This window comes from Rhinatrema bivittatum, chromosome 8 (assembly GCF_901001135.1).
Source record: "Rhinatrema bivittatum chromosome 8, aRhiBiv1.1, whole genome shotgun sequence".
Lineage (NCBI taxonomy): Eukaryota > Metazoa > Chordata > Amphibia > Gymnophiona > Rhinatrematidae > Rhinatrema > Rhinatrema bivittatum.
Genome location: NC_042622.1, coordinates 73,981,402 through 73,995,070, shown reverse-complemented (window position 1 = coordinate 73,995,070; position 13,669 = coordinate 73,981,402). Strand labels below are relative to the sequence as shown.

The following is a 13,669-nucleotide window of genomic DNA, read 5'->3' as shown; positions in this document are numbered from 1 at the left end:
CCAATATGGTTTTAGGCCTATAGCAACATGTTAGGTGTAGGCTTGGCCCTCAGAAAGCCACAAGTAAAGTGAATTACAATTACAATATACTAAACCACCCATTCCCAAACAGCAGCCAGCATTCAACCTACCTATGAAAAGGCAACATTGCAAATATTACACCAGGCACTAAAAACCAGTACACTTCCTATTAAGAAACCAGGCTGTTATAGATCCTCACACAGAAACTACAAGCTAGCAGAGCACCTCATCTTGTTCAGACATGCCAAACACAGACAGACCCTCACCAAATTCCTAACAGAGAGACCATAAAGTGTAAATAGAAACCCTGCAGACAAAAACTGAACTGGACAACACAACAAGCCAAATTGTATGCAATACAACTCTGAGAAAACAGAAATACCACCATTTGCCATAAAACATCAAACAATAAAATTAAGAACATAAATCATAATAGTAAAACCATACTAATAAAAATTATAAATATTTCAAAACAGCTGTTGAATAGAACATCCAATAATTAAAAACTGATATTTCTATCCATTTCCAAAAGTCAATAAAATATTTCAAAACAGCTGATACATCATATATCACCCAATAATTAAAACTAATAAGGAGGTTGTTGCATACAAACTTTCTCCATGCTTTCTCTCACGCATGCTCAATCACATACATATACACATTTGTTCGCTTTCTCTTGCTCAACTACATACAAACATATATGCTCATTCAGTCTCTTTCATATGCTCAGTCTCACACACACACACGCTCATATGTTCTCTCGCATGCTCCATCATACACACACACACACTCGAGCTCTCTCATATATGCTCATACCTCTCTCACATATGCTCATTGTCTCTCTCTCTCTCACATCTGCCCTCCAGATATACCGAAGCATGGGGGGGAGTGAGGGAGGCCAATGCTTCTTGGCATCACACAGGCCACACTGTTGCTGCTCATTGCTACTCCCTGAGGCCCTGCCAGCAAAGCTATTTTTCACTGCCTGATGGGAAAAGGGAGGACGAAAATACCGATGCTTTTGCGTCCATGGGTCAGAGCTGCTCTGCAGTACCGGGGCAGGAGAAGCGAGAAGGCGGCCGATGGTTTTTGCTGCCTTATGGGCAGCGCTACGCTTCATTGCTGGGGCAGGAGACAGAGGGGTCAGGAGTGTGGGCTGCTCTGCTCTTCACTGCTCCAGCAGGAGGAGGGAAGAGCAAATCGATGGTTTTCGAGGTTCCGTGCTGTTCTTTACTGCCAGGTCGGGGGGGGGGGAGGAAGGGTTAAGGCTGGAGGCAGATCATTTTCGTGTCGATGGCGCCCCTAGTGAATGGTGCCTATGGCCGAGGTCACATCAGCCATACGTAAGCTACGGCTCTGCACTCGTCTAATAATCCTCCCATCCATTCATCCACCTAACTACTCTCCCCCCCAGCTGAGGTCACACTACACCTGTCTAGTGCGCCTTTTCAATTTTATGTGAACATGTTTTAAGCATGCTACTCATACTGGGGCTGCCTGCTGCGCACGTTTTTGTGTTAGCACACTTTTTCTGTTTTAATTTCAGATGTATTTACATGCCATTTGCTTACTGCTACAATTTAGCACCTAGTGGTTAGAGCAGCGGGCTGCGAACTAAGGAAGCCAGGTCTCAAATCCTACTGTCAACTCCTTATCACCTTGGGCAAGTCAATTCCCCCTCCATTGCCTCCGGTACAATCTCAGAGAATAACTTTCAAATTATTCGCAGTAGAGAATTTATATTTGCAAATGGACGCACACAGATTTACTCAAGTATTTTATAAACTGTGCAGCGAGACCTATAAAATACCGCAGTTTTTTGCTCTGAAAGTACGCACATATGTTTCAGTACACATGGATATTTGCAGTGCATTGAAAGGCCATACTTTCTTTACCTATTTTATAAACATGCACATGTATGTTTTATATGCAAAAAAAAAGTCTACATAAAAATCCTGATTTGTAGGTGTAGGCAAGTATATTTCAAAATATGCATGCATACTTGAAATCACCAGTTTGCCAATACCTCTGCCAATTCACCTAGAACCTCTAGTTCATCACTCTTAATTTCCACCCAAAAATAGCAGACAACAGACAAGTCTGATTTCACTTGTGCTAGTCAATTAGCAGGTGTGAGAATGTGTGAATAAGCTGGCACATTTATTTATGTAAGTCTCTTACAAAACAGCAAATGCATGTATATTTTTGATGTTTATAAAACAGCATGTACACAAATACAGGCTACTTATGTGTGTAGATGCTCATTTTCTATGCATATCACCTTTGCAAATTTACTCATTAGACTGAAGGTCTTGGGAAATAACTATCCACTTTGAAGTTTCAGAAAAGGCAGAATATAAATTAAAAATTTGTATGATTTCACTCACATTTGATTACATCAGACCCTTTGTGTCTTATGGGCCCACATCCTGTGAGGACAGCTGGCAATGGGTGCTGTGCTGTCACATTACTGCAAATACAGAGACCCTCATTTATTACCTGTAAAGTGCACACAGGGATAAGATGAGCTTCGCCATCAGCAAGTAATGAAGGACAGGCCTCACAAATAATTCCTCTGGCTTTATAATTTATTTTGCAGGAAGGAAGTGATGACAGAGGATGAGGTGGCAGCTTAAATGCAGAGCTCTGTGCGGATGACTGATAAAAAAAACAGGCCATCTGCAACTATCAATCACACAAAATTAAAAAGAATAGAGATGTAAGATCTTACAGAAGTAGAGCGATGGCCAACTGTAAGAAAACAGTGGCTTGGAAAGATTATTTTCAGGCAGGAGAAGGGGAAGGCATATGAGAGGCACGCAGCACAGCTAACCAGGACCGAGAGGAATCATCTGAACTGAAGCATGACAAAGATCACAAGGAAATGAACCAAATCAGATATGAAAAAATGTCTGAAAGAACTGAAATCGGTTAAAAGTGAGATGCTTGATACAGTGGCAGATGTTAATTATATAGGAAATCAGACTGATGAAGTGGAACAGAGAGTGGAAGAGCAAACTGAAGCCCTGGCTGAACTACAAAAGAAACCCAAGAAGCTGGAAGCAGTAAATGCTGCTCTGGTTGAAAAGATGGAGGACCCTGAAAATCAATCACAGTGAAATATACGAATCCAGGGAGTCCTGGAAACGAGGGAGCGTTTGGACTATGTGCAGACCAGTCACAAAAAAAAAAAAAAAGAAGTCGCACGATCCTGGAAGTTGAGAGAAAGAGAGGAAAACTGATTGGGCTCGCAGGTCACTGGGGCTGCAGAGAAACAACCACCCGAGGGATATCGGCCTGCTTGCATATTTATGTGGTGAAGAAAAAGTGTATGGCAGGGGCGAGAAAACAAGATACAATGCAGTGGGGGAGAAATCAAGACTGAGATCTTTAATGATTTCTCGGCAAAAAAGGTGAGAATTTAAAAGACGACCGATGTACTGAAAAAGGGAACTATTAGGTATAAGAGGGTTTCCCCCCTTTAGCCTTACGTTTACATTAAATGGTGCTATTACAGGGGTCAAAACCAAAGAGGACACATGGAAAGCACTAACGGGCCGATACAGTACAGTGCGCTCCGACGGAGTGCACTGTTAACCCTCTATTGGACGCGCGTTTTCGACGCGCTAGCATTATCCCTTATTCAGTAAGGGGCTGAAAACGCGCGTCCACCCCCCCAAACCTAATAGCACCCGCAACATGCAAATGCATGTTGATGGCCCTATTAGATATTCCCACGCGATTCAGAAAACAAAATGTGCAGCCAAGCCACACATTTTGCTTTCAGAAATTAGCGCCTACCCAAAGGTAGGCGCTAATTTCTTCAGGCACCAGGAAAGTGCACAGAAAAGCAGTAAAAACTGCTTTTCTGTGCACCCTCCGACTTAATATCATGGCGATATTAAGTCAGAGGTCCCGAAAGTTTCCAAAAGTTAAAAAAATAAATAAATTTGAAGTCGGCCCGCGGCTGTCGGGTCGAAAATCGGACGCTCAATTTTGCCGGCGTCCGGTTTCTGAGTCCGTGGCTGTCAGTGGGCTCGAGAACCGATGCTGGCAAAATTGAGCGTCGGCTGTCAAACCCGCTGACAGCCGCCGCTCCGGTCCAAAAGGAGGCGCTAGGGACACGCTAGTGTCCCTAGTGCCTCCTTTTGTCTGTTTTTACCACCGGGCCTAATTTGAATAGTGAATCGCGCGCAGAGGAGAGTGTCCTGTGCGCGCGACTTTACTGTATCGGCCCGAAAGAAAGTGCCGGGGGAGGATGGGGGCAGGGAGGAGAGAGCAGACAGCATTAGAAACCTTAAAGACTTTACAGGATGACAGTTTCCCATCCAGGAGACGAGTTGGGGGCGGGGAATTAAAACACACCTCTTTAAAGTTTACAATCATTTCAGATTCTGCCTTTTTGCAAAAATGACCTCAAGGCCTCAGTGGCCCCCAACCGCTCGAAGAGTTTCTGAGAGATACACGATCACATTTACACAAAAGCCGCACTGGGGACGTGTAAGAGCTCCGGATGTGAACGAAGCCAAGTGTGAATGAGAGGCGATGGCCCCCACTTGGTAGAATCCTTTTCCTCGATCGACTCAAGATGCCAGGTGATTTAGCTAAAATGTATTTGAACTGAATCTTCGATTTGGGTTGAAATAGGTCAACAATGAAGATGTCAATGCGGGGAAGGTAGTTAATGCCTTAAATAGCGTTCGGTGAATAAGCAGACTGCACCGAAGCTCCATAATCAATCGCAGTACATGGTAACGAAAGCAAATGATGGCAGAAAAAGAAACCAATGGCCCAACCAGGCTGACCAGCAGGATTTGTCAGGGTTGGAGCTGCTGCTCCGTGCAGGTTACTCCCATGCGTCTGCCTCTCAGTGCTTCATTACCCTCCTAGGGATGCAGTCTATGAGACTATGCCAGGCATGCTTGAATTCTGGTACTGTTTTGGTTTTTTTTTCTCTCCATCGCCTACACTGGGAGGGCATGCCAGATCTCCCCCACCCTTTCTGTGAAAAAATATTTTCTGACACTGGTCCTGAGTCTACCCCTCTGGAACTTCATATCACGATCCCTAGGTTCCAGAGGGGTAGACTCAGAACCAATGTCAGAAAGTAAGCATGGGGGGGTAACTTGCTAATGCCGCTGTTACTACCTTTAACCAATAAGCCTGATACGTTTGATGTAACTCCAACATTACTCTCTGCTTCAAAGGCAAGAGGTCACGGGAAACAGGAGTCAAACAGCAACCAACAAAGGCCCTGACTTTGGCGGTCTGAGAAACTGATAAGTATGGGGGTAACTTGTATGGCGCGGCAGATACTACCATAAGCTTGCTAGGCAGACTGGATGGACCATTTGGTCTTTTTCTGCTGTCATTTCTATGTTTCTACTTTCCACTGATAAAGGTTTGCCTTTTGTGCACTACTAATATCTTTCAAGTATTTAAAAGTCTGTATGATATTCCCCTGCCTCTCCTCTTCTCTAGGGCGTACATACTTAGATATCAAGTCTCATGTTATATGCGTGCTGATACAGACCTTTCACCATTTTAGTTGCCTCTCTCAGGACTGCCTCTAGCCTCTCTCTATCCTTTCTGAGATGTGGTTTCCAAAACTGAACACAGTATTCCAGGTGAAGCCCTGCCAAGGACCTGTTCAGGGGCAGTATCACCTCTGTTTCTTTTCCTGCTGGTTATGTCTCTCTCTATGCATCCCAGCATTCTTCTGGCTCTAGCCTCTGCCTTGTCACATTATTTTGCTGCCTTGAGATCATAAGACACCATCATCCCCAGGTTTCTCTCCTGATCGGTGCACATCAACTTCTCTCCCACCAACTCATACAGCTCCTTCAGATTTCTGTGCCCCAAATGCAGGACTGAATGTTTTTTTTGCATTGAATCTCAACTGCCAAGCACTCCACTATTCCACAAACATTTCCTTCTAACCCTTTTGCAATAGTGCTCGCAAAAATATTGAACGGAACTGGGAAATACCAACAGAGCCTGAATGTAATCCACTATGAAGTGCCTGGAAAGTGGAATGTAAATGAAATAAATAAATGAATAAACCGGCCCCAAGACTGATCCCTGAGGCACTTCACTAATCACCGCTTCCCCTCAGAGTGAATTCCATTTATTACCACCCTCTGTTTATCACTCAGTCAGCTTTTCATCCAGTCAGTCACCTTAGGACCCATCCTCCTATGTGGAGCAGCATCAAAAGCTTTGCTGAAATCCAAGTAAACCACATCCAGTGCATTTCCTAGATCTAATTCCTTTGTCACCCAGCTGAAGACATTGATCAGGTTTGTTTGATATGACTGGCCTCTGATAAAACTATGAAGCCTTGAACCCTGCAATCCATTGCATTGTAGATAGTTCAGCATCCTTTCCTTCAGGGGAGTCAGAATTAATTTTCCCAGCAGCGAGATAAGACTAACCGGTCTGTAGTTTCCAGCCTTCTCTCTGCCACCACTTTTATGAAGCGAGGCTATGTCCGCTCTTCTCCAGTCCTATGGAGCCACTCCCACCTCCAAAGATCTACTGAACAGGTCTTTAAGCAGACCAGACAGAATCCCTCCGAATTCTTTAATATTCTGGATTGCATCCCATCTGGCTCCATGGTTTTGCCCACTTTCAGTTTTGCTAGTTGCACATAGACGCTCTCTTCTGTAAAAACTGAGATATCCACCCCATTCTCAAGTCTACTCTTTCCAACGGAAGTCTTGTCCAAAAGCTTCTTCAGATATTTCTTTAGCAGTTCTGCTTCACCCTTCTCTCTCCCCTCATACTACTCTTTGTCACCTTTCAGTATTACTATGCCACCTGTGCTCCTCCTCTAACATACAGTTCCTGAAAAATGTCAGCATCTCACTTTATTTCTTTAGCTGTGCTTTCTTCTGACGTACTTTTGCCAGCCTGATTTCTTTCTTTGTCTCTTTCAACTTTACTAGATATTCTTCCCGGCGGTGTTCTTTGAAAACTTTTTTCTTTCATTCGTTTCATTTATTGTTTTTAATATCCTGCTTGTTAAGCGCGCTATCTAAGCCTGTATATGTGTGATAGGCAGGACTCTCACACACAGGCAATCTTTCTCTCACTCTGTGTGTGAAAGTGAGAGACAGACTACCTGTGTGTATGTGACAGACGGTCTCTCTCTCTCACTCTATTATACACACAGGCATACTCTGGATTTCTTCACTGGGTGCCACTGATGACCCTGCAGGGCCTCTTCTGTTCTGCCCATGGCTGAAGACTTGAGGCACCAAGAAAGAGACTTGAGACATGTTCCCAGTGCTTACGATGCCTCTTCATACACGCTCCAACTCTTACACAGGCTCTCATTCTTATTCACCCCCTCACATATACACACAAGCTCTAACTCTCACATGCTCCCACAATTGCTCTAACTTTCATACACACACACACACATTTTTACACACAGGCTCTCTCACACACACACATACTCTATCAGATCCTCCCCCTCTCTTCTTGGTCTCTTCTTGGGCTACCACAAGATGGGATCTGCAACAGCCCTGCTGTAAGACGGCCTTTTTTTCTTCTTAGGCCACTGCAGAAAGGAGTCCATGGCGGCCCTGCCACAGGGCCTCTTCTTCTTTGGCCATTGGGTAGCTCTGATTTGGGCAGGTATGAACCCAAAGTAGGTAGGCCATGACCCACCCAGGCCCACCCATGGCTCCGCCACTAGCCCCATGGACCCTATCAGAAATTGAAACAGCAACAGCGGTTCTATGGTGTGGACAGGCATAAAAAAAAAAGGAGGAAATGAAGTAAAGAAACAGAAAGAATTAAAATACCGGCAACTAAAAATAGGAGCAGGAGAGGGCAGAGTGAACAGCAGGGGGCTCTGAACAAGTCCTCACCGTAGCAGCTACATTGGAGGGGTGCACACTGGCACCCCATAGAGTATGGTGCCTTCTGCGACCACATTGGTCACACACCTAAAAAGCCAGCCATGATCACCATCAAAAAATGTTTCCAGGGTGAGTATGACCCCCACATCCTCCTCGAGGACAGAGGCACATAATTCATTTAGTTTTTCTGCTACTTCCTGGTCCTCCTTGACCACCCCTTTTATCCCTCAAACATTTTATGGCCAAACTGACTCCATCACAGGCTTTTTGCTTCAAATTTCCTTGAAAAAGTTGGTATTACTTGTTTTACCTCTATGGCAAGCTTCTCAAATTTTCTCTTAGCCTGCTTAATTACCTTTTTTTTTTTTTTTTTTTTACATCTCACTTGTCAGTGCTTCTGCTCTTCCCTGATTTCCACATTTGAATCTGCTTTCCATTTTTTGAATCATGCCCTTTTGGCTTTAATTGCCTCTTTTTTTTTTTTTTTTTTTTTTAACATCTTTATAAAAGAAATCCCACAAATACAATTGTCTTAAGAAAACCAGAATCATAACAGACAATCACCTTTCCCTCCACCTATTCAAACCCCTCCCCTCGAAAAAAATAAAGCCCAAAAAGGAGAGGAAGAACAGTCCAAAGCATTTATGTAGGCCACTACTTAAAGGTCTTATAACTACTATACCAAGTTTCCAAGAAGTTCCAAATATTGTGAAAGGTAAGTGAACTCTCCAAAGTCTCAGAATAACTGCCTCCAACGCTGGGGCAGACTTCTGCTTACAATTAGCTGCTGAACAGCAAGCAACAAGGCACTGAGAGGCAAGTTTATCCTTTTTTTGTTGTTGTTGTCCTCAAATGATGGAGCATCCAAAATAAATATTAGTGAGTTCCACTTATGATTTACCTTCATTACTGAATCAATAAATTTCTTCTTTACTCTTCAGTACAATTATTGAGAAGTTCCACCATATCTGCAACATAGTACCCTTGCCCCCACACTGCCGCCAATATGACCTATCACTTCCCAAATACATTTTCCCTAATTTGGGCAGTGTAAGATACCAGCGTATGTAAATTGTAAAGCTATTTTCTGTACAGGCAACAGAAAATGAGATTTTCCCCAGTCTAGCTGCAATCATAGACCAAGTTCCTTCATCAAGTATTAGTTTAAGCCAGGGCTTGCCAAACGTGTTCTGGGGACCCCACAGTCAGTCGGGTTTTCAGGATAGCCACAATGAATATGCATAAGATACATTTGCATACCATGGAGACTCAATATATGCAAATGTATCGCATGCATATTCATTATGCATATCCTGAAAACCCAACTGGCTGTTGGGTCTCCAGGACAGGGTTTGGGAAGCCCTGGTTTAAGCTCTCTTTCCCAACCCAATACATGCTAGGCTTATATATTGCCAAGACAGATAGTATTCTATATGAATTCAAAATAAGACCCTTTGAACCATGGCAACTTTTGCACAGAATTTCGAATGGCATCATTTTTCTTTGCATAGCAGTAAAAATCCCTTTTTTACATTATAAAATGTTTAATATATAGGAACCCAAAAAAAATCATCAGAAGACATTTGGAGGTGTTTCTGAAGACTGATAAAAGTATGGACATCATTCTTATCAAACAGTTGTTCCACTGCGCAAAATCCCGCTGCCTCGAATGTAAACCAGAGGAAAAACATGAATTATATCACATAGATGAGAGTTCTGAATAATCTGCCAATTGCTTTTTATTAGGCAGGATATTCCAGAGTCTAATATTCAACCCAGTAAATGGATTTACAGGACACCGAGAAGATCTAACTCTTTTAGGTAACCACATATAGAATGAAATAGATACAATACCCAAGCTAATTTGTTCCAAGGATACACATTGTTTAAGAGGGGAACAGATTTGCCATTGAACCAAAACCCTCATTTATACAGCAAAAAAAAAAAAAAATCTTTTAAAATTCAGGACCCCCAGCCCTCCCGAGACGCACACTTAATTCCCCAAGAGATCCATGGAGGCCTACCCTTCCATTTATAATGAAAGAGCTTGACAGACAGTGTTTTGTAACCTTTCAATCTGTGTCACAAATGATTTCACCCAAATAAAGGAATAGCAAAACCAACCCACAAGTCCTGCGGATAACTCATGATTTTGCAATGTCTTAAGAAGAAATTCATATTAAGCTGTTTCACCTAAGAGTAACAGGATAGAGAAAGGCAGCTAAGAACTATTTGGCCCATTCTGGCCCTGAAGTAATAAAATGTGAGTTAAGCCTACGCATCTCTCTGCATTGGCGAAAAATAGCGATGACCTTGATTAACATGGGATTTGCACAGAGCAGCTCTAATTTGTGTACACAGTTTTATTCATGTTGTGCACACATTTTTTGTGTACTAAACTCCTTGTTAAATCAGGAGTAAAGCTCTGTGCACAAAATGTGCACACAGCCACACACATGTGCACAGCTGAGCGGGACCTCAGTCTGCTCGGTCCTTCCCGTCTACACTGTTCAGGATATCTTCCAGCTGCCCATCATAGAGATTTGACCATTTGTAGGATATCGCTGCTTATCCAAGTCAGTTTTTGTTCTCTCTCTCTCTCTTTGGTTCTCTACTCTCCGGGGCGGATGTGCATTCAAGCTCCCATACATAATGTAAAACACCAGCAGTTCCCAACCCCCCCTATATTTCACCACCAAGAATTGTAATAATGAGCTCTCAAAAATCTCCCAGTGACATGGTTCCATACCTTTTTGCCTCCAGTAACAGCAACCTTTTGCAGCTTGCGGTAACAATACTTTGCATACGTGCTTATGGGCAAACCTATAAGAGAGAAGAAGACAGAGCACATGGAAACACGGTACATGATGGCAAATATGGACCATTTTGCCCTTCTAGTCTGCCCAATTTCAGTCCTGGTGCAATGCCAGGTACTGGCTGGGTAGAAGAGCTTTGGTGGGGGGGGAGAAGATACTATATTTTAATTTTCTTTTACTCGGAAGGGATGGAGGGCCAGTGCCGATAATATCTTTACTGTTTTTCCCTTCAGAAGGGCTTGGCGGACAGAGATTTTAAACATTTATCATGTGGGGAGTGAGAACCGGGGTGGAAGGTCCACAGTCAAGGGTTTTTCTTGTTTAAAGTATAAGAATGCCACTTTATTTCTGGGTTGTTTTTTTTTATTACTATATCTAGATAGCCACGTGTCTATTTTGTTTTCTTTTTCAAGTAATTCTTAAAAATTGTATTAGAAAAAGCATTAAAAAAAAGTGCCACTTTACGTGAAGATCCGGTTAAATGGCAGATAATCTGGCCACACAAGTTCAGGTAAGTACAGACCTACTTTGAGGCAGATCTAAAGTTATCTGGCTAAATTAGCTGATTAAGTTAAAAACTGGGTAAGTTAAACAGCTATCTTAACTCCTCCCAGAAACGTCCCTGGAACGCCACTAAGATATCTGGCTAAATTTTAGACAGACGAGTTATCCATCTAATATTTAGCCCGACAAGTTGGGGAAATATTGAAAAGTCAGCATTTAACTTGTGTGTTAGCCAGCTAAATGCCTTTGAATATCACCCCCCTAAATTTACAATTTATATACACTTAAAAATATAAGTCCTAGTTATAATGCATCCTGGACTCTAGATAAATCAGTTTCTATCCTACCTTCTTCCTCTGTGTTTTGTTTCCGCTTTTTTCTGGATTTTGAGTTCTTCTTGTTTTTCAGCTCCTGAAGTTCCTTTATTCGTTGGTTAACTAAAAAGTCAAATGATAGTTTTAATGAACACTGACTAAACGTTCCCATGTAAACACAGAGTACTAAAAGGCATTCGCCATTCCCACTTTAGGCTCTCTAACATATGTTCCTTTTTATGTCTCTCTTTTCTTTATTTCAGAAGCTGTTTCACATTTTTTTGTCCATGGAAACTGAATAATAATGGGAGATTTCAATTACCCATATATCGACTGGGTGAATGTCTCATCAGGGCATGACAGGGAGCTTACATTTCAAGACACTATAAATGACTGCTTCATGGAGCAACTGGTCCTAGAACCAATGAGAGGCCGGGCTATTAGCTCTAGATATCACTGGGACGCAGGACCTGGTGCACGAGGTAACAGTGGTGGAGCCGCTTGGCAATAGTGATCATTATGCAATCAAATTTGAGATAATCAGTTGAGAGCAAATCAATAAAACTACTGCAATAGCCTTTAACACATTTGGAAAGGGAGACTATAATCAAATGAGGAAACTAGTTAGGAGGACACTAAAATGAGCAATTATAAGAGTCAGGAGTCTACATGAGGCACAGAGACTGTTTAATAATACCATCATGAGGGTATGATGGTGAGATTATATTCCTTTTGATTCAGAGGCTCTGCTTTAAAATAGTATCATTCTCATCTGACTCAAGAGATTTTTGAGGTGGGAATGGGGGAGAATCTATCATGGGTAGAGTGGAACAGGTAATCGGACATGGTTATTTACCCTTTCAATTAACGAACAAACACTCCTTGAAGGTAAACAAACTGGAGAAAGTATTTTTTCGCTCAACACACAATCAAGCAGTGAAATCTGTTGCAGGAAGATGTAAGGGTTTGGACAAGATCTTGGAAGAAAAGTCCATGACTCATGGAGATCCACCACTTGTCATAGGGAGGGAGCAACAAGAAAAGAGAATTGGCCCCTATCGGAGATAGGGTGCTGGGCTCGATGGACTTTTGGTCTGACCCATCATGGCACTTCTCATGTTCTTATGTACAGCCTGTTCTTTAACCTCTGCAGTCTGGCAGGGATCCACTTTATCTCCCGTCTTCTTTAAAATATACTTAAAATCTTTAGGGGATCTGTTAAGGGAACTGGACGTAAATTATTTTTACAGCGATGATGTGCAGATATATATATATATATATAACTTGTGTGTTAGCCAGTTAGCCAGGAAGTGAAGTCTTTTCATCAGTCGCTCCCATTTTAATGAATGCTCCTCCGCTTCACTTGTGTCTTACATATGATGTATCTTGTTTCAGACAGGCCCTGAAATCTCTTTCTGTTGCTGCTTTTTTGAGCTATCGTCTCTTGTACTCTCCTCTTGTATAGAGCAGGGTTTAGCTTCTGTATATAAATCTAAGCAATATTTATGATTATTGTATGGGATCCTCTGAGGAGGGAGGGGTGTTATGAGAAGTATGTATTTTTAACTGAACTGGAAGACCGCACAATTTAATTTTTCTTAATTTTTTAAACCTATCTCACTGGAACTAAAGTACTTTGGGATTCTCTGTTTATTATTTGCTGGGCATTAACATTTTAGAAATTATGCCAATTTTATGTTTTATAACTTTGTTTCTATTTATTGTACTGTTTACCGATGTTCTCTGCCCTGGGCTCTTTTTGGAGAGGGCACATTTATAAATGGAAAAAAAAAAATCAATGAATCAATCTGGGAATCCCATAAAGTTAAAAAAAAAAAAGTTCAAAGAAGAACAAGCACCTGCCAGCATGGTTAAATGGTGCTGTGAATGTTACCATCACAACAGTAAAAAAAAAATAAAATGGACAGAAGAATCTAATGAGGAAAACAGAAAAGAACATCGGCACTGCCAAATTAGATATAAAACATTAATAAGACAGGTCAAGCAAAAACAATTTTATTTATTTAAAAAATTTGAGGAGAACTTTGTCAAGGGGGCAAAAACTAGCAAAAGCTTTTTCAACTATAACAAAAACATGAAGCCTGAGGAGTCTGTTGGACCATTAGATGACAAAAGGATAAATTGG

General features: G+C 42.0%; 1 protein-coding gene across 1 annotated transcript in view; it reads right to left on the bottom strand.

Moving 5' to 3' along the window:
* LOC115096919 (rho GTPase-activating protein 39-like) overlaps nucleotides 1-13,669 on the bottom strand; it is a 156,078-nt gene that overhangs the window by 6,460 nt on the left and 135,949 nt on the right. Inside the window, exons 5-6 of the mRNA XM_029612210.1 lie at nucleotides 11,557-11,646; nucleotides 10,639-10,712 (exon numbers count right to left, since the gene is read on the bottom strand). Coding sequence (XP_029468070.1) covers nucleotides 10,639-10,712; nucleotides 11,557-11,646 — 164 coding nt within the window. The remainder of the gene's footprint in view (nucleotides 1-10,638; nucleotides 10,713-11,556; nucleotides 11,647-13,669) is intronic.